Below are 22018 nucleotides of genomic sequence, written 5' to 3'. Positions count from 1 at the left end.
ATAACCTGGACTTGAACTCAGGATCCTCTTGCCTCAGCTCTCTGAGTGTTGAGACTAGAGATGGACACCATGGTTGCCAGATGGGGCTTCTAAATTTTGCTATGAGGTCATCTACAGCAATGTTCATGCGCTTCGATTTGTGTGAGAACACAGGGGCATGAATATTTATCCTTAGAGTCTTGGGGATATTCCTCCAAACTGTAGCTTATTGTTAATAATGAAGGTATATTTCTGTCTCTTAACTAGGTTAAAGGTAAAGAAAGAAAGCTAATCAAAGTTACATATATCCCTTAGACATTGCTGCCAGTCTTTATAAATCTAGGAAGAAACTTGGACATTTCTTCCAATAAGCCTTTGTTGTTAGAGAGAATTGTTTGAGACCTGCTCAAGATAAAGGCAGTGGGTATCCCAGCATGCACAGGGGCAGGTAACATAAGCTCCCAGCCCTGGCCAGGTTGCTGCTGGCAGAAGGTGGCTGCTAGGAGAGGAACATTCCGTTTAGTTTAAGAATGTAATATGTGATAAGTTAACCATGCTCCAATAGACGGTCCCATACATGTGTAGTAATGGCCAGCACTAACTGGATTCAGTGAAATATAAAAAAATAAAGTAAATAAACAATTAAGATATGAAGTTGGGGAGTGGGATGTGAGGTAGACACATTGTAATAACTAGGTGGTGAACAAGTAGACAACTCAGATACCAGTGACAGATGCCAGAACGTGGACGAACACTCACCAGAGGATGCCACAGGACCATGTACTGAACCTTCTGTTCTGCTTCTAGTCCGAAAGCCACATTTACTTTGAAGAGAGGGAGATCCAGCAGAGCAAAGCTCATCGAGGTAATCTGAGAGCCCAGCTAGAGCTGAGCTCACTCGTCACAACCTATGTGAGTCTAAGCACCAGCCACTGTCTTCTTTTGGCCCATAAGACATGCTCTGCAAAATTCAGCCTATTACATCTCTAGAATAATCTGATCACTTCACCACGTCTCTTTTAGTACTGCCAAAGGTTATATGCTGACTTTTAAGACATAAGGAAACAATACATCTCTAAGGGTCTGTAATTTTTCTCTGATTTCTGTGTGCATTCATGTGGATTCCTAGGGAAAGTGTCCTTTTAACTGGCATACTGTGTGTGTGTGTGTGTGTGTGTGTGTGTGTGTGTGTGTGTGTGTGTGTGTGAGTATGTGTGTGTGTGTATAAAATCACCCATATAAAGGCAAATTTTTCATTATACTATGGTGCGGCATTTACTCTCTTACAAGTTATTTTTTTCCTTCTTTTCCTCCGAATTTTCTTTATAAGCATCATTTTAAAAATAATTTCTGCATGTAAATAGCATTCTTTTTTTTTCTAGAAAGGTACATAGCAAGAAGCATGGAGTTTTGAAGGCTCCTTAAGACATCATATATGCTGTGTGCCTTTAGTTCTGGCGTGCTCATACATGTGCGAACACTGACCTTCCTGAGAAGTGGATACCTTACACACACCATACAGCTCACCTCACATGAACATTACCAGACAAGTACTTGTACCTTTATTCTCTGGCACTGAGGTACGAAGAGGTTACATCCCTTGCCTCAAAACGCAATTGCCAAGTGAAACAGCTGGGATCAAAAACAGGATTCTAGCACTAGTGCTTACAAAGTCAAAACACATAAAAAGGAAAGGTCAATCCAGGGAGAGATCATTTTGGCTACATACCTCATATAATTCAATAATGATGTTCCCCATTAGACCTCGGCTGCTCTTAATGTTCTCCATAGCCAGGGTAAAGTAGATCCCACGAGTGTCTGAGATATACAGGTTGTAGGTGTCGTTCTGGTTCCACTCCTGGACGGCGGCAAACACTTGGTTCTCATCTGTACTGATGATGTGCATGTCCTATAATGAGACAGATGGCCTGTGAGAAGGTAGAGTGCCCACTGGGACCTCAGGTAATTCCCGTGACTTGTGAAATGGTTGAGGAAAATCTTGAGTTATAGGCCACGTTAAGCAGTTCTGTGTTGGACCAAGGCTATAAATCGTGAGCATCATGATTTCCGTTCCTTGCTAAGTGACAGCAAGATGGTTGTAAGGGGCTTTAGTGGGTATCATTTCCCATGGTTCCTAGGGATTCGCCCCAGCTCATTTTTCACATTTATGTCTGAAATTTAGTGATAGTGCTAACAGAGGCATCTAGCCATCGAGGAGGACACTCAGACATATGGAGCAGCAGGCACCACTCCACCTTTTGATCTTCACTTATGGTTTTGAGTCTTGCAGCTCAGGCTTTTCCTTACGAATCCTCAGTATCGAGTGGATGGCAAGGAGGCAAGTAGGTTCAGCCATAGACCCCCAACTTCACGTAACACATAGGCGTGAGTCAAATAACTGTGAGTCGGGGAGTTCTGCATGTTATTTAAGTGAAGCTAATGGAGAGCCTGCTGCAAATGAGAATTAAAAAAAAAAAAAAAAAAAAACTATGCTTGGCCAGTTAATCACACTCAACCTGGAACTTGGTGACCTGGGTCTTACTATAAGCACTGCTGCGATGAGACAAGTGGCTGATAAATGTATCAGCCTCCATCAATTTCAATTTTCTCTCCAAGGAGTAAAAATAAAAGCACCTAGTACTTGGGGACTATTCTGTCATTCAAAAATTTTTTTTCAAATAAAAGTCAAATAATCCTATGATAGAGATAGGATGATTATTATCATTTTCTGGAGCAAACTAAGGCACATAGAGGTTCATCCAAATTGCTCCAAATTGCACAGATAGTAAGTGACAGAGCCAGTCAACGACTACCTGAGTGTCTGATTGACATAATGGTGAGCTTCATTTGAATATATAATTCCTAGATCAGTGATTTTTTTCTTTATTTTAAATTTACATCCCAACCTCAATATTCCCTCTCTATTCCTTTCTGTTCCCCTGATATCTCCCCTCTCCCAGATCCATTCCTCCTTGTCTCCCTTCAGAAAAAAAAAAAAAAAGCAGGCCTCCCAGAGATGTCAACTGAACATGGCATGACAAGTTATAGTATGACTAGACACAAACACTCATATCAGGGCAAGTCATCGATAATTTTACACTAGCATCCAGTACAGTAAAGAGTGATTGCAAATGTCAGTTTGGCCTGTATGAAAACCTGATTCTATAGGCTGCTCGGTGGATGTGGCACCATTAGGATCTCTGCCCTGGATAGGTCTATATTCTAATGGTCTGCTCCTTACAGGCTACCATTGCATTCATGGTCCTTGCATTTGTTTTAGTTTCTAATCCTGGTCTGGATTGTTCCAAAAAGCCAATTGAATGATTCACAATTCAAAACTAGTTCACAAAAAATATACCACATGCACTCTAATCACTGCATAATTATGACACATTCAAGTCCATACCAAAATAATGTGCATTTTTCAGGAGGACATGTTGACATGGTTAAACATCTGTTTAAAGTGATGGCATTAAAATGCATAAATACAGTGTGCATGTCATGTAACAGGTCACAGATGGAGAGCCATACTTGTATCTGTGAAGTGCACTGATAGCAGCAGCATCAGTAACCAGGGCAGATAGCAAATTACTAATCAGGCAAGGTCTACCTTTCCCAGAATCCATTTCAAGTTGAAAGAGCAACAGGGTCTTTAATGTCAGCCCTGTCATCAGCCCCTCCCCCACTCCACCGAGGAATGTGCCATATGATCTTGAAAACTGCAAGGCAGAAAAGGTAGGCAAACAAATTCTAGACATTTACTGCGAGGTCATTCGTCAGTAGTCTCTAGCCTTGAACTTACTAGGTCATCCTGACTAAGGCTTGACTTGCTCACTGCAGCTTATATATCTTGTACAATTACAGGTTCCTGCTGAACTGTTTTAAAATAGAAACAAGTTCTACTCCTAGAGACCATGGGATGAAATCGTGTTGTGTAGCTATGGAATGAATGCCCAAGAACCCAGTAGGAGGGGAAAGAGCAGCTGTAGGAAATCCAAATTAAATTCACTCACCCTGATAAAAATGCAGTAGAAATGCTTGGGTTTTCCCAGATGTTTTGGTCATAAAAATGAATGAGCTAAGTTATTTTAGACTAAACTAATGTAAAGTAAGGGGAGGGAAAACAACTTAGAATACCATGGAATGGCCAGGGTTAGAGGCAACCAGCTTTACTGTGCGTGTATATGAGGAAAATGCTATCCTGAGCTGTGCCAGCTGGTAAGCAGGTCCTTAGCCTCCAGCAGCAGAAGCTAAAACATCTCCCGTGTATAAGATTCTATGTTGCCCTCCCAGGAAGTACTTCATTTGTCAGTCCTTCAGGTGATGAAAGACATTACTGAGATGTAATCAAGAAACTAACTCTTTAAGCACCATGTTGCTAAGGATATAACTTCAGTGTGATCAGGATGACTTACAGATCCTCATCAGATTTGTCATTATTTTCTCATTGAAGAGATAGGGCCTTTGCTATGCTGCGGAGTACAACGGCTAATATCGATAGGCAACACCAAAGCTATGATTACCTGAGGGACAGACCTCTGCACACGCCAGCGGTAGGTTACGTTGATTATGTTAGTGAGTAAGAGAAGACTCAGCCACTGTGGGCAGCACCATTCCCTGGGCTGGAATCCTGACTTGTGTAGGAAGAAGAAAGCAAGCTGAGTACAAGCAGTTTCTACCCTTTGCTTGTTGACTGTTCAATGTGACCAGCCGCTTCATTCTCCCACTATGACTTTCCCACCACAAGGAGCTGTAAGCAAATTCTGAACAATAAAGCTCCCCTTTCCATTAAGTTACTTCTGCCAGGGCATTGCCACAGCCATAGAGACGGTAACTAAGATGTCCGAGCTAGCCTTGACTTCCTCAACACAAAGCATCCTCCTACTTCTGTCTCCTAAATAGCGAGGACAGAAAGCCTAGAGTTACTGCCTGAGCAAGTCTTAGGATGATCCCACAGAGTCACCATGACATGTTGTTCCAAGCTTGCGCAACTTTCCAATACTGCAACATGACCTTGTCACCTACACAGGTCTCATTAAAGAACCCCCACAATTGAGTCATAATGGTAATAATGTCTCAAGTAAGCTCACAAAGTCTTCAATTGCTTTTGGCCACACCATAGCTATCTTAAGATGCATATAGCCATGGGCCACAGGTAGTTCATGCTTGCGTATTATCCTTTTCTAAACAGTTCGTGTTAAACAGAAATCAATAAAGACTAACCAGAATATTAAAATGTTAAGAAAAAAATATGGAATCAGTTAAAAATCTGTCCAACAGGGATCTGAACTATTGGGCATTTTGCTTTGTTTTGTTTTGTTTTGTTTTGTTAATGGAGCTAACTTAATTGAACTGAAATGCAAACATCACTTTCTTGTTGCTGATCCTGAAAACATGTAGGAAGAGAGATGGTAATAAAGGGAGAACACAAAGGAGGGAAAACATAGTAAGAAACCATTGGAAGGGAACCTTGCTAATGCTGCAACAACTTAAAAAGCCTCCAAATAAGCACATATGTTATTTGGAAAGCATTGATCAATAATATCCCCTACCATTTCAACAGTGATTTGAAAAATCGTACTATTGAAAGCATAACAAAACAAAATCTGGGTCCTTTGAAGTAAACACTAATGAAAATACTTCCTCCCTGTCCCTTCCTATTCTTTGTTTATGTTTGTTTGTTTTCTAATATCCTGGGCCTCTTAAAAGTTTACATGAAGCACCTAAATGATTAAGCATTTCCCATGTTCTAGGGCTCTACACTTAAGGTAGTAAGAAGAATAAAAGATTAATAAAGCTACACCAAAGAGGATGTCCCTAAGCAAATGCTGGACAGGGAAGACAGCAGCTTCTCGGATCTTCCCAAACCTAACTGGATGCTACACTAAAGCAGTCAACTGAGGGAGTGTGGAACTCTCAGGGACACAGGCTAAGGGCTCTGCACATCTCCTCATCTAAGAGGTAAGAATAGGGAGGCCACATCACAAAGGATTCTGTGCAGCACATCTAACCTTTATTTGGCAGGAAGTATAAAGTGTGTGAAGACCTGAACTACGGAAGTAAGTTCTTAGTAATGTCTCTCTGTAAACCGGATTGGTGGCATATTAGAAAATCTGTTGGGGGAGAACACACAGACAGTGTCTGACTTGTAAAACTGGTCTCTTTATTTTTAGATATCATGCATTGCATTTGTAATTAGTGATAAAGTAATCACACATAATTATTTGTTTATTGTCTTTCTCTCTCATTGAACACTAAGCTTCCAGGGAGCAAAAACTCTCATATTTATTACTTTATCTCTAGTACTTTGCAAAGAATTTGCTGTAGAATCCATGCAGAACAAAAGTTTACAAAGTAAATAACAGGATATAAAAGTAAGTAAAAAGAATGATGACGCTCAGAGAATGCAGAGCGGATACTAGCTCATGTCTGTGTTTCTGATCCAAGGCATGTGAGAGGATGCACTCTGAACAGGCAGTTCAGTAAAGGGCTTGGAAGTGATGAGAGATGAGCTGCGGCTGTTCATGCACTTGTCACCAATATAAACAAAGAATGGATGAAGTCAACTCAGAGAGCACACAGATTGTAAGGAGAATTTAAGAAGAGGAGGTATGGGATGTGGAACAGTCGGAGGGTGGATGGGGGTGGGGTAAATAAAATACAGGGTGTAAAAAAATTAATTAATTAAAAAAAGAAGTGCAACTACTAAGAGATAGTTAGAAGAAGGGCATATAGAAATAGAAAGGGTATCGTATGGACCTGGGCAAGGGGTATTATGCCAACTATTCCAGAGAGACAGACGAAAACAAGGGTGGAGAGGTAAGAGTAGGTATGACACATAGGTGGTCATTTGTAAGGATGGCTGCAGGAGTCCCAAGGTCGCATGGAGTACATGGAAGGGAGGATAGAGGGCAGTTAGCAGTGCATGGAAGACAGAATGGGAACTCGTAAACACATTAGGATTACACATAAATCCTTAAGAACACTGGCTGTGACCTACCAAACCTAGGTAAGGAGGTACAAGTTAACATCCTTGTCATTGTTTTTATAATAATGTTAAGGAAATAGCTTCCCCCACCTCACTATTCACAATGGGACTAACTATATCCTATTGACAAATTACTGTATACTCTGACTCAGATAAGGAAAAGCCATTGCAAACTCTGATATAATATCTGCAAGTGCGTCATAAGGAACTGCTTTTGTTTTGTTTCATTTTACAAAAGGGTTTAATGTATCCCAGACTGGCTTCAAACCCAGACCACTGCCAAGGCTGGCCTGGAGCTACAGATCCTCCTGGCTCGACCTCCCAAGTGTTTGAATCATACCCATGTACCATCGTGCCTTGCCGAGGATTGCTTTTAAATTTCTTCTTACCTGTTCTTTTTATTCTTATATATTTCAGTTAGTTTTTGTTGCACGTGCATGTGGGTGTAATATATCTTTTATGTGTGCGTGTGTTCACATATATGTAGAAGCTTGTGTGTTAAGACAAGAGTTTGACTTCAGAGGCCTTCCTTAACCACTCTAAACTTGTTTATTGAGGCAGTGTGTTTTGCTAAACCCTGAATACATAGTATAGCTCCACCAGCTTGCTTAAGGGGACCCCCTGATACTGACTCTCCAGAGGTGGGATCATATGTGGGCATATAGAAAGATGCTAAGGATATGAACTCTCCCACTTATATGTCAATTACTTTATCTACAAAAGTTTCTCGCAATCCTCAAGATTTGCTTTTAAAAAGAAATATCAAATAACAAGGGACCAAGTGTTGTAGCAGGACATGGAGATGACATAAGCAAGCAACTGAAGGAGAAATTTTCTTTGAAGCCAAGTGATGCTCAGAAATGCTTTGGGATCAGGCAGATGGCTGCCCCCCACTGCACTGTTTGTCCAAGTTCTCAATTGCATGTACAAGCTTGAGGATGGGCAAAGTTCAAGAAGAGAGGGCAATAGAAAAGCTAGATTTAAGTTTGGTTAAGCCAAATTATTAGAGGTTTTGTCCACATTTGTTTGGAGGAGAGCAAGAATGTAAATATGGCCACATGATAGAAAAGCATGTCAGACGTCTTAAGTCTTAGTTTCCAGGGACAACAGTTCCATGGGGATAAGCCTCTCCCCAAACACAAAATGGAGGTGTATTCCTTAACTTTTTCTGTTTTCCAGAATCATGAAGCTCAGGCAAAGTTTGGGGGTATCACTAGAACCCAAATAATTTTGAGGAAAAAAAAAACAAAGTTTTTCTCTTGTAGAAATGACTTTTAGAATTTCAACTTGAGAAAAAATTTAGAACCTAAGGGACCAAAAAGTCTAAGTCAGGCTCTACTCCAAGGTGGTAGAGTGCCAGCCTTAAGCAATATGGAGGCCAATGCTATAGGAGACACAATTCTACTATAAGCTTGATCTGCATAGCAGGCTGGTTAAGGGCACTGCTTTATCTCCCCCTAAATGACAGCTGTTCCTTAGATCTACTGAGCACCTTACACTAGACACGCAGTGAGCCATTCATGGACTCCAGTGTTGCTATGCCATTTCGCTCTGAGCAGACCCAGGCTTCTGGGTGAGTGGTTGAGCTTGAAGGGGTATTTAGGGTTCTGCTCAGAAGTTCAGCTGTCTTTTCTCTACCATTGCTGTTATTCTCTTCCACCATGCTTGCTGCTTGGTGCATACGCGTCATGCTTATGGGATCAGAGTCCCAACCCAGTGCCCGACGAGGGAATGACAGAAGCCTAGACAAAGTACTCTTCATTTTAATAAATCTGCTCATTATTAATGTCATTCGTCTCACCCTCTGCGAAGTACTTGAAAGTCAAGGTCTGCATGTTCGGAACAGATAGGCTGTGAATGGGAGCCTGAGGGGCAGTGATAACAGGAAACTTTTCCATCATTTTGTTTTTACCCAACACACCTAATAGCAGCTAAGCCATCTGAGTCTCTTAAACGATAGAAAGAACTAACCTGCCTTTATCCTCTCCGCCCCTAGCTCCTTAGCCCTGATTATGAAACTCCGGGCCAACCCCGGCTAATAAAATGATCGATCACCATCCAGCTGCCTTCACAGCAGCCTTGTATTAATGAGAAGCCTATCTGGATGCACTTCTATGAAGGGGCTGCATGCCTGGTTGGATATGCCTCCACAATAAGTCGCCATGGGGTTGCTAATCATTAATGGACTGCTCTGTGTGGAAATCAATCCAGGGCCTCATTTGTATCCCACCTGCAGCCACATGCCTAAGGGACTGAACTATTGCTTTTCTAAGGAGGTTAAAATTTCATAAAAGTAGGCCCTCATAAAGAGGTAAACATGTTTGTAAAGTTCTTACATTGGAGAGATGGTTTGGAAGGTTCCTGAAACACACATTTAAGGCTCAGGCCTGGAAGTTGGGGACCACAGCATCCTCCTTTAGGAAGATCATGGCTGAATTTTCCCTTTCTCCTCCTCTCATACTGGCTTCCTGGCTGGCTTTAGACTACTTGATGGGTACAACCGGCAGTCAGCATCCTGAACAATTTTCCGACAAAATCTACTCATAGAGAAACCAGAGTGCAATCAGAAAGCAGCCTCTGTGTTCCCCCAAGGCTATTTAATATGGGATCTGCCCTTTTCATCAGCCATTCTGCCAAACTCTGCAACCAAACTTCACAAGGTATATTTTAACTTTATTAGAGAAGCCACATTTGCTGTTAAAACAAAGCCTTTGCAAGTGCAGTTGGTCCTCCCAAACTCTGTTCTCCAGAGAACAGTGTGCAGTTAATTATACACCTTTGCTTAACAAACACAGTATGTTATTTCTTTTTGTGATCCCCTAAACAATATTGGCATAGATTCAAAGATGACTTTAAGTATTCAGAAAGGATGTGGGTAGGTTATGAAAATGCTATGCCACACTAGCTGTACAAGAGACTTTAGTCATCTATGAATTTTGACAGCTGCAGGTAGCATGGAACCAATTTCTCCAAGGTAATAAGACAATTTTATATTATCTACCATCCTTGTACTTCTGACCTACCTTTGTTTACAGGTCAAATGTTACGGTTTTTATTATATTATCTTAAACATAGCTTTCTCTAGGAAGTTGCTACCACTATCCACATTCAACTAGATGCACTTTTGTCTAAAAATGCTCCTTAGACTTCTAGAATCCTCCATGTACTTACAGTGGCTTACCTAATGGTGCTTGTCTAACAGACTACAAGTTTTAGCAGGCAGAAAATACTTGCATTGCATTCACTATTCAATCCATGTCTAGTTCAATTTTTAAAAATGTTTTAGCATATTTTATTAAATTTATATTTATTTGATGTTAGCAGGTAAGGAATATTTGTTACCATATTTACTATTCTAGCTATAGTTCAACGTTTTTTAGTAGATGTTTAAAAATATGTTATTAAACATATTTTTATTTGGTTTCTATTGCTTTCAAATATTTTGATTTTTATAAAGTGTGCGGAGTTCAAGAAATTAAGTTAAACCATGTATACAAGAGCTACTGAAGCTACAACACAAGTTTAACTCATTAATGCTATATCCAGTCATATCCATCCAATGTCATATCGACTGCTAGAACATGGCACCGGTGTCAGAAGTACACCACTTCTGAACACAAACGAGTCATTTGGTTAGCTTTTCTTCTCCCTATGTGTGACTCAGAACTCAGTGCCCCAAAGTGTGGTGCATTGGCAAACTCTGTAATCTGAAGTCAAGGACCACAGAGAAGATTCTATTCAAAGTCTTCTTGACCAACTCCTGCCCTTCTCTTGCCAACTTACTTCTTCTCTGAATCAAAGCATAGAAGCCAGACTGTATTCTCTTTGACTGCTGGAAGGAAGAGAATCAGCTCCTTCCACGGATGAGCCCCTTCACTGGTTGTCTAATACAGATTTCCATCTTACAAGCTAAAATTTTGGCACAGCAGGTGGTATTTATGCATATTTGCATTCATGTACATAAACACTCATATAACAAATATAATCAAAGACAAAGAGTATCAACTTGAGAGTCAATGTACAGAGGGGTTTGGGGGTTGTTTAGCAGGGGCAGGAGGGAGGAAATGGAGGTAGGATGAGGAAATTCTATTTCGAGGGGGAATGGTGGAATTCTATTTTAATTAAAACCATTAAAATTAATAATTTTGGCAAAGAATGAAAAGAAGAGAGAGATTGAGTTTTATAATTTGAACTCTCCATCATTTAATGACTTTTAAACAGTTCAATGTTTAACATAGATTGCCCAGTTCAATGAAAGAAAAGTTTAATAAATTAATAAAGAATGAATGCTTGATAGAATGAATACACCCATACGAGCAAGGAATATACCAAGGGAAGTAAAGCGATTTACCTTCTTATCCCATAATCATCCCACTCTGTGCTCAGGTAGCCTACACACTCTTTATTAGCCTCATCTTAGAGGCCAACGTCTTCCTATCATACGACATGGCAAGTGCATGCCCCAAGATGGCCTCCTGCAGCCACGTTAAGGGATGCCATCACACCCTGGTCTTGTTCACAATGAATTAACAAGATCTACTCATAGAGAAACCAGAGTGAAATCTTCACCTAGAAGCTGGTTTTCATGGAAAGTAGGATCCAAAGCATAAGCTTTATAAACATCCAGTGGAGGAGCAGAAATGTTAGCACTTGATGTTATCGTTCTAGTAGGTTAGGCTCTTTCATCTACTCAGCAAGAGAGTGGAACAGAAAAGGTAGCATGTGCTCATATTTACCCTTAAAATGCAGAGAGAGGCAAGAAAACCACCAGACCTCTCTGTGTCCTTTCAGCTACTCACGTAGCAGCTTTGCTCCTCCTGGACAAACTTACCTTCTGTTTGTCAACAGCACTGCTTCTGAAAGGAGTCTGCTCTGAAGAGACGTGTTTCAAAGCCAGTCTTCCTTTCTCACTTTTATCAAAGAGCACAGGATCCTACCATATCCATGCGCTATCGGAAACCAAACTCCTGCCTGCCATGCTACTGAGAAAGAAATAGAGTGCTCACATGCAGCATCATCAACAGTGGTCAAAATCCTTTAGGAGTGCTCCACACTAAACCTCAATGGCAGGTTGCCTCTCCATCCCTGGCTCTGTCTAGCAAGTCTCAGACAGCAGGTGTTAAGTGCAGTACCTTTGGCAAGGAGTACTTGGGCAGCTTTATCTGGGCGAAGGCCTCTCTCCGGTAGGACACGTAGTAGCTGGCTCTTCCACCTATTGTCACCTGGATCATGGGAGAAACAAGAAGAGATCAGATGGTGACCCAAGTTAGAAAATACTCTCCTGTCCATGAGTAACCTCAATAGGCTCAAAATTACCCTTTTGCGTTTGTCTGACGTTAGTTTTTTTGGATCCCTGATCCCATGGAATTCTTGAGTATTTCTGTGTCCTGGTGCTGAGCCAGTAAATACACAATTACAATGATAATCCCTGTGCTCCTAAGTAAAAACATCAGGCGATTCTGTATGCTGTCACTGTGCTTTGCAGATGAACATGCCTAATGTGCATTTTTTCCACTGAAAACAAAGAAACTAACAGCATCAGTTTCAATCATGATCTATTTGCCCAGTATTTGTTATTTTTTAAACAATTTATTAATGCATTGCAACCACAGCACCATGGTCATAAGCATTGTTTGGAGTTCTAAATGATCAGCATGGCTCAAACCATCACTACTGGGAAATTTCATTTCATTTCTGACAGTGACACTTTTCCATTCATATTCATAAATCCATGCATTGGACAGATGCTTTTTGATCCTACCCATGTGCAAGCTGAGTAAAGACAATGAAGGTAAGAAGAAAAGTCCAGACATGGAATGTATAAACTTCTGTTTATTCAGAAGGAGGAGGACAGGGAGATGCTCAGCCACTTCATTTGGCAAAAGAAGGATCCTTCATTAGATGACATGGTATCACTCCAAAAACTGGTCCACAAGCCTGGGTTTGTGGAAGAGTCCTGCCAATATGGAACAGCTCTGCAGAGGGCTGCTCTTGGTCCAATTACCCTAACTCAGGGGAAATTAATATTCACTGAAGAAGATAACATGGCCTGTTCAGAGAAAATAGCAGGAGGACAATAACAGCCAGGCTGCTGCAGTGGCAATTACTTCAGCACATGCTCCCTTCTCACCAAGCACAAGCTGGAGACCAGCCAGGACCTCATTTCTGGCCAAAGCTGGCAGCCATCCTTAGGAACTGCTGGGAGCGGTGGGGTGTAATGTCTCTGTTGAAAGATACCCATCACTCCTCATTCTGAAGGGTGACCTCCCCATGGCTGTCATCCTTTTCCTTCACAGATTTGAAGACCCCAAAGTAGGTACGTCAAGCTACCAGGTAGGGCAGATGCTAAACTCAGCATAAGGCAGAGCCTGGGAAAAGCCTGGTACAGAAAGAAGTTAAGGCTGTAAATGAAGAGTGACTAGTTCTCTCCTTCAGGTTTAGGGCCATTGCAGGTCTTCATTTTCTAATGAGATTTTAATTATAGAATTTTTATTTTTATTTTTCTAAATTACTTGTCATAAATCTACATTGTTTTGTGTTTGGCTTAGAATGTGTATTGACATACTGAGATTAATGGTTATTTTTAAAATAATCATTAAGTTCATAGACTCGGATTAAAATGCAACTCTTGGGCGTGGGCACACTCTTAGATCTTGCATGAACCTGTGCATTTATTTGTTTGGTTTGATTCTATTTTAATTACAAAATCAAAACATACAAACATACCTGCCAATCAAAAAACTAGATCAATAGCTTTGAGTTTGACATGCTTCAGAATCACCTGGATGGCTTATTAAAACTCATACTGCTGAGCCTCATGTCTGATTATATTGAGTTTGGTTGGGGTCAATGAATGGTCTCTTCTAATAAGTTTCTTGCTGCTATTGCTATCTGAAGACCAGACTTTGAATACCAGAGAACTAGATCTTTAACAGCAATCTCCATATACCTCTATGCTCCTCACCTGAACTTCCTGACTGCTATTATTCATAGTGGTGATAATTTTTAATTGATATGAAATTCCTATAATTAAACTTTTTAAATGCACAATTCAATAGCACTTAATTCATTCACACCATTGTCCATTTTGCCCTAAGGCATTTTGTCAACCCCCAAGGAGGGTCCTCCATATGAGATAACATTTAAGCACCCCAAATATATGCTGTGCTTAAAATCTAGTTCTCTATACACTCTCACTAAATCTGCCCTTTGGCACACACAATCTCACACACAACTTAGAATGTTTATGTTTCAGTAATGAATACAGATTATGGTTCTTAGGACCATAGAATGCGCTAACATATTAGAGGGCTATAGGAAGACCATACAGCCCAAGTGCTTCCCCAAGTACTTATGTAAGCACAGAATCTCCTGCAGATACTAAGATGCCTCCTCCCTACTTTACCTGACTATGTACCTCTTTTCCGAAACTCAATAATGCCTAAACTTATGTACAAGCCTCAAGAGTCCATGGAAAGGTCTTAGTTGCCATCAGTTTACCATGGTCCTGTCAATCAGCTTCTGAACTTTACCTCTTGCTTTTTCCACAGGGCACTCAACATTTACTCCTGTGCCATACATATTCCTGTAAGTGTGCCTTCATGTCTTATGACCTTGTTGAGGCTTCCTTCTTTCCTACACAAGTGCCACAATTTTAATGTTTGCATTTCTTCTAAAATGTATATTGAAGTTTAATGACCAGTACTATAATATTAAGATGTAGAGTATTTTAGAAGGTGAATAGATGTGAACACTTGATTCAATGAAGACCATCAGAGGCTTATAAAATGATTACAGGTAACTAACTTTAGCCTCTCTCAACCATCTATCTCTTCTGCTGTATGAGAGCAGAGTGTACAAGACACAAAGTCACAGTAAGAAAAAGTGCTCTTACAGACAATAGACACACCTCTGCCTTGATATTAGACTTGCCAGCCTCTTGGTCACAATGAAAACTATAGTTTTTATGTTTATAAGTCACTCAGCTTAAGATAAGTTATCTCAACAGCAGAAATAGTATGATACATAAATTGGCACTAGAAATGAGCTGTTGCTAAAATATACAAGAAATACATGGAAAGGGCTTTAGAAACTGAAATCAATGCTAGAAAAGGCACATATTGCAATGAATAGAGCCTTAAGGTGAAGCAAGCTTCAGAGAATTCTTTAGTCTTCCTAGAAATGACGTAAGCAGTTGTGATCAGCCTGCTGGTGGAAATGAGGACAGGAAACATGATGCCAATGAGATTTCAGATGAAAACCAGGAATGATGTGTTAGATACTGAAGGACAGTCTACCTTCAAAGAACTTACCTGAAATGGCAGTATATTCTAATATACGTGGACAGCAGAATTTCAGTGTACAGAGGAGAAACATCTTAGTGAAGGTACATCTGTCACATGAATCCTAGACAGCTTGTAAGATGAGAGAATTCATTTTGAATAGGGCTTGTGTTCCACAGGGAAGTGGTACTTTGAGATTTAGAAAATTCTGACTATGGTCATGTAAACAGTTAAAAGATGTGCTTGGACAAGAAGGCCAAAGGTGCGGTCAAGGAAAAATTTTTCTAAAAAGATTGGGAGGAACAGAAGGAAGGCAGATGGCATTCATTAAGAGGATGGAAGATTGGTCCCTGGGGCATTTGGAAGACTTCCAAAGCTACTACTCCCATGATAGGTCCAGAAAAACAGGGTTTTGAGGACAGAAAGCTTTAAAGGGCTTGGGGCTTGCTATCCAGCATCACTAAGTCTCTCTTTCTCAGATTATACTTCAGATCTTCCTGGATAGCCTTGTTGGGCCTTGTGGGTGGCCCTGGCCATGTCTCTAGAAAGTGTAAGGAATGAGCCTCAAGGTCATTCCTGTGGTACTAACTCTACAGGCAGAGTTCAAGGGCTACAGAAGCATGACTGCCTCCACCAGTTTCCAAGAGTGAAAAGTCCTAGGGAGCAGGAAGAGGATGCTGCAGGCATGAATCTTCACTCTTAACTAGGATGGGGGTGACAAGAATGTGGTCAGAACACAGAGGCTTCCACTTGAGAAACTCCCAATGAGGCCATGGAGTTGAGATTCTTCCCAAGACTCCAGGTACACACCATCAATTACGGAACTACAGTCTAGGAGAGCTACAGGTTCTCCAGTCCAGTCCATGAGTTCTGCTGTGTGGGCTATCCCCAGAAAAGCTATAGGTGTAGTTCAACCTCAATCTGCCTAGAAGACAGGACAAACCAAGATCATTTTCAATCTTCAGAATTAAAGTAGGTGGATTTATTGGAGTTTGGATCTACTTGACATCTGGTACTTCTTCCTGTTACTTGCTTTGGTTGTTTTGCATGGAGATATCCAGCCTATATCTAGCCCATCACTCTGTTACCATCACATAAGGACCCAGAGCTAGAGACTAATTTGTCTTAGGGTCAATCATACCTTAAGTCTCATCCATGTGATTTAGATGATAGTTAAATGATACTTTGGCTTTGGACTTTGAGGTTGTTTACAAGTTAAGACTCTGAGGTCACTAAGGTGGATTGAGGGCATTTTGTACATGACAGAAACCAAAAATTGGACAGAGAATACAGCAATGGACTATTATTGACGAAATGTTTAAATTCTCTCCAAGATTTCATATTAATACCTGATGTGTAAATGCAGCAAAATTAAGAGGTAGAATCTTTTAGAAAAGACCAAGCCCCAAGGATTCCTCCCTCATGGAGGTACAAATGTCCTAGCGATGTATGCAACCTCCTTCCTTTCTCTTCTCCTTTGCCTGAAGAGGCCAGTGAAGAAGTCCATGTTTTGGTTTTTGTTGTTATTGTTGGTGTTTTCTTTCATTGAGTATTTTCTTTATTTACATTTCAAATGTTACCCCTCTTCAGGTCTCCCCTCTGGAAAACCTCTATCCTATCCCCACTTCCACTGCCTCTATGAGGGTGCTCTCCCACCCACCCAACCACTCCTGACTTCCCATCCTGACATTCCCCTACACTGGGGCATCACAAGACCCAGGGGCCTCTCCTCCTACTGATGCCCAACAAGGCCATCCTCTGCCACATACACAGCCAGAGCCATGAGTCCCTCCATGTGTACTCTTTGGTTGGTGGTCCAGTCCCCGGGAACGCTGCGGGGAGGGGGAGTTCTGGCTGGTTGACACTGTTGCTCCCCTCATGGGCCTGCAAACCCTTCAGCTCCTTCAGTCTCTTCTCCAACTCCTCCATAGGGGACCCTTTGCTCAGTCTAATGGTTGGCTGTAAGTATCCACCTCTGTACTTATCAGGCTCTGGCAGAGTCTCTCAGGAGACAGCCATATTAGGCTCCCAGCAATCACTTCCCAGCATCCACAATAGCATCCAATAGTTTGGCGACTATATATGGGATGGATCCCCAGGTGGGGCAGTCTCTGGATGGGAAGACCATATTTTGAAAGTAGGAGATGAACCTTCTTCTGGCAATGAATTAGCCTCAAGCTTAAACTTGCTGGCCCCCAGACCAGGGGAAATCAAATCTCTATTTTTTTTTAAACACACTATCCAGATGTGGTATTTTATTGTAGTAACAGAAATGATTGACACAGATGATCTCCAGGAAGAATGTGGATATATGATAATCAGTTAAGTAGAGTTTGTTGAGCACATCAACCACACTCCAGAAATTCCTTAGCTCCTTTATAAATTCTTTAGCTATTCTTCACTGTACCATTATAAAAGGTATATGAGGCCAAGTGACTGGTCAAAGACAACTTTGAACCTCAGAAAGCTTAGCTCTACAACTGTACTCCCTCTCTAAGTAGCTGGAAGAATCAGAACTCTGTCTTACTAATCTCACTGTAAAACAGAACATATCTGTTTGATTCTTACATCTTTTTTTTTTCTTAAATCATACTTGTAAAGCTTTGCAACTGACATGTGTGTATGTTTCTCTGCATTCCTAGACAGCCTGTTATGACATTGATGGGACATTTTAAAAGCCAGGTCTTCTTAGAAGATGTGAGGCAGCATAAACAAATGTAACAGCAGCCACCAGTCAGTCGGTGTTAGGAGATGAAAGATGCTGCAGTGCACAGTTTACCTCATCATATCTATACGTTCCAGGTCAGGAGATTGGAAGGAGCTCAGCCAGTACATCCAACATGGCGTAGTCTCTCATAACTGCAGCCAGAAAGTCAACACTGGCTTCCTTACTCCTCTTTCTGCTTAAACCCTGGCCCAGGAATGAACAGGAAATTACACTTAACTAACAAGTGAATAATGATTTTCTGGGATTAATCTGCTTATCCACTAAGACTCTGGGTCTGCCTTCTACACAGTTTCATGACTACAGGTGGGCACACAAAATTTCTCTCCACTTCTGTCCCGGCGTGGACAGTCAAAGGCTTATTTCCATACAGTGTCTTAAACACCACATCCTCAGGAATGGAGCCTCAAAGTGCTATGGAGACAACCAGCTGATGTATTTGCAGTCTCTCCATTATTATTTGTGTGACTCTCTGGCAACCACACAGGAAGGAGTAAAGTTTAGCCACTATTAATCTATTTTGATGAACTTTTCTCTTCCTTACTAGCAAATTTCCTAGCACTGTAAATCCCAGAGATTATTACTACTCTCCCTGTCTGTGACACCTTTTATTTTACATTTGATGAATGTCATCCAATTATTTGCTCTGGGCCCATCCTTCATGCTAAACACAGAATTAGCTGGGTCTTTTCCTTACTAATGACTGGCTCGTTAATCTGATTTTCTGAATTTCCATTTTACAGGTTTAATTGGGCTCCTAGCCAGGGTAAATGATTCCTTTGGATAAATGTATTGGTCATTAAATATATCTGTCCCTTTTGAGTATTCCTATTCTTGCTGTGGCCAATCTTAACCTGACATGTCTTTTATTATTTATTTTCATCCATTTTGTTTCTGAATGATAGCCTTTCCTAGTGTACAGAGAGAAATGTGTATATAAAAAAGGAAATCAAAGCCAGTGAGTTACTTCCTGACCCTCACTGGGAATTCAGTTGTTGAGCCTCTGGATTTATAAGCAGACACAGGAAATATAAGAACAAAAATAAATATTTTTGAGTGCTTAACTTTCATGATATTATTTAATATCCATAATAATATTTAATGTTATTATTTTAATAATATAACTATTATTAGATATTAGGTTAGAGAGATTAGTAGCAGGTAGCATTTCTGAGCATTTCTCTCAAGTACTGTTCATCTGTACATACTAGCCTTCTATTTTATGTTCAGGAATAAAACTGACATGTAATGAAGTTATACATAATACTCCAAAATACTAGCAAGTAAATGGTGACTATGGAATTCAAATAAAATATTTATGTTTTATTAAAGCTTATGACAATCCTTGCATTGAGTGAAACTCTCAAATTTCTCCATGAAGAGGGAATAGATCCCATATCACTCCACATGCAATTTTACAGACAGGATGTCCATCGCTCTTTCTGTGTGGAGTTTCTGTCAGCTTCCCAGTCCCTGAGCAGTCAATGCTCTGTTGTTGCCATGACAGAAAGGTGCTGCTCTCAGAATTTTTGCATAAGAAGGATCACAGTAGAAATAAGTTTGGCTTACACAAGGACTGCTGCTCTCATAGAAAATGACATCTAGAAGCTTTTCCAGCTAGGAGATTGAGCTGAGCCTAATAAAATTTGAATAATAAACATGAAGAAAAGTGGCCACAATTGTAGATATGTGTCAGCTGACTATCACATGGCTCAGATATTGTTTCTTACTCCTTAAAGAAGGGAAAGGGATACTCGAATCTTTAAAATGTACAGTTACCTTTTGCAAATCCTTTGCTCATTAATTCCACTCAGGGTATTCAAAAATAAATCTCAATGTTTTTAAACCTTTATCCCCTTCTCCACTTAATCACTAATAGAATTTTTTCTTTATTTTAAAAACAAAGAGATAGTATTCTCAATACTGGACCATAAGAGTGCAACTTTATGCCTGCAGTCCCAGATGCCCAGGAAATCAAGACAGTGAAATCACTACTTCATCTTCAGAATTTAAGGTCAGCCTAGGCAATAGAGTGAAAGTTACATTTTAAAAATGAGTCAACGGACAGCCATAATTCTCACCAAACACTTGCTCTCCTGTCTATACAGATGCTGACTGTCATGGCAGCTTTCTCATGGTGGAAGGAAATGCCTCAGGTAAGAGGAGCTCCTTACCCAAAGCTGCTTTGCTAAGGTACCTCCCCACCTGTCTATCTCATTGATGCAGCACATGGAACAACACAACATCCTATCAACCAGTCGTCTCCGATGCTAAACTGTTCAGAGTTCAGTATGTGTCTCACCTGAGTTTGCTCATTTACCCTCTGTCGTATACCCCCTTTTATATCGTAGTGTTAAGAAAGAGTGAATCTATTACACAACACTGTATCCCAATGCTAAGGCAGGACCTTCTTCAATCCAGATTTGTACATAAAACCTTTTATTAGTACCAACAATAAGAGTGCCACAATAGCTTCACCAAGAATAGATTGGGGATGAAAACCTGATGCTGAAGCCAATATTTCTTTCTCTTTCATGACGTGTGTCTATAGGGATGGAGGAGGATGGGGGAAGTGAGTAATGAATTTGCCAGTCAAGTCACTTGTCATAAACTACTGATGAAGCAACTACTACCATTGTCAGCCAGGTAGCCAGCTTCACTGCTCATCAAAACCATCACCAGACCACTAACCTACCTCCCTGCTTGTTACAAATGCGGGTAGGCAAGAGAAAGGTGATGAGCAAGAAAAACAGTGAGCTTGTGATGACACAATGGCCAGAAGAATTAATGTGCTTAACTCTGACCACCTGTATTTCATCAGATATAACAAAGGAACTCGGTTTCCAATTACCTGTGTCTTCAAAGGGAATATTTTCCCCAATTTTTTGAGAATAAATCCCATTAGATGGTACCCTAGAAATAGATCTGAAAATGACTTCTCCCCCTTGTTGATTTAATGACTTTGGAAATTAATTCAGATTTTCTCTTCTGAAAGGCAAATATATGACTACTATTACTGATGATAAAGTATTGGAATAAATTCATCTTCACAGCATGCACATGTGCACGCACGTGCACACGGACACACAAATACACTGAGAGAAAGACAGAGAGATGAAGAGAGAGAGAGACAGAGATAGATGCTTATTTTATATTACTTGTTCAGGGAAATTTGCAGAGAAATATGCCTGTAGCCATATAATACCTTCTGGAGACTGACTATGTAGTAGTTATGTATAGTCACCTGATCATACTGGCCAAACATAGAGCTATGAAATTATTCTTCTTATCCTGAGCCGGGATGACATTCTAGGGGGACCAAAAATAGAGAGCACCAATCCTATATGTGTCACAGATGATCATTAATGAATACAAGTTAGTTCCCATAAACAAATTACCTTGGGGAGGGAGGCATCAGAGAGTTCAGCTTTGCTAATGAATTGAATGGCCTAAAGAAATTAGGCAGTCCCAAAGTGGCAGAGTTCAGACTGAAATGTAGGTTACTATGTCCTGACAAGGTCAGTTCCACCAGAGAGTCCAGAATAAGTCAAAGTTGTCTACTCTGAAGCATCTCCAATGGATGACTAGTTTAGGGCAAATCATAAAGACCCATGCCTAGGGTCAACCAATTTCATAGTGGCTTGTCCTCCTTGGCCTCCAATTCCCCATCCCAGTCATCTTTATTTCCCTCTGGATCGCAGGCTCTTTGTTGACAGCACTCTTCCGGCACTTACTAGTTCTCCAGTAGGAAGTTGGCCCACTTGTAGAGCTATATTGATTTTGAGGATATATAATGTGTCTTATTGTTCTCTTGGTCCTCTCTTGGAAAGCTATGCAGATGTCACAGCATCTGGAATCTTTGCAGTGCTCTAGGCTCTTAGTTTTTCTTTCTTTTCACTGTTTTCCATTGTTCATTGATAATTTCATGCAATATACTTTGATCAAATTCATTCCCCTCCACTGACTCTTCACAGATCCTCCCTCACCTTCCAATCCAACTTTATATGATTTCTCTCTCTTAACACACACACACACACACACACA

General features: G+C 40.6%; 1 protein-coding gene across 1 annotated transcript in view; it reads right to left on the bottom strand.

Annotated features, from left to right (window-relative positions):
* The window catches only part of Sorcs3 (sortilin related VPS10 domain containing receptor 3), a 609790-nt gene that overhangs the window by 106019 nt on the left and 481753 nt on the right, over positions 1–22018 (bottom strand). Inside the window, exons 8-9 of the mRNA XM_031390639.1 lie at positions 12100–12189; positions 1709–1888 (exon numbers count right to left, since the gene is read on the bottom strand). Coding sequence (XP_031246499.1) covers positions 1709–1888; positions 12100–12189 — 270 coding nt within the window. The remainder of the gene's footprint in view (positions 1–1708; positions 1889–12099; positions 12190–22018) is intronic.

The sequence above is a fragment of the Mastomys coucha genome, unplaced genomic scaffold (assembly GCF_008632895.1).
Source record: "Mastomys coucha isolate ucsf_1 unplaced genomic scaffold, UCSF_Mcou_1 pScaffold21, whole genome shotgun sequence".
NCBI classification, from domain to species: domain Eukaryota; kingdom Metazoa; phylum Chordata; class Mammalia; order Rodentia; family Muridae; genus Mastomys; species Mastomys coucha.
This window is presented reverse-complemented; position numbering and strand designations above follow the sequence as displayed.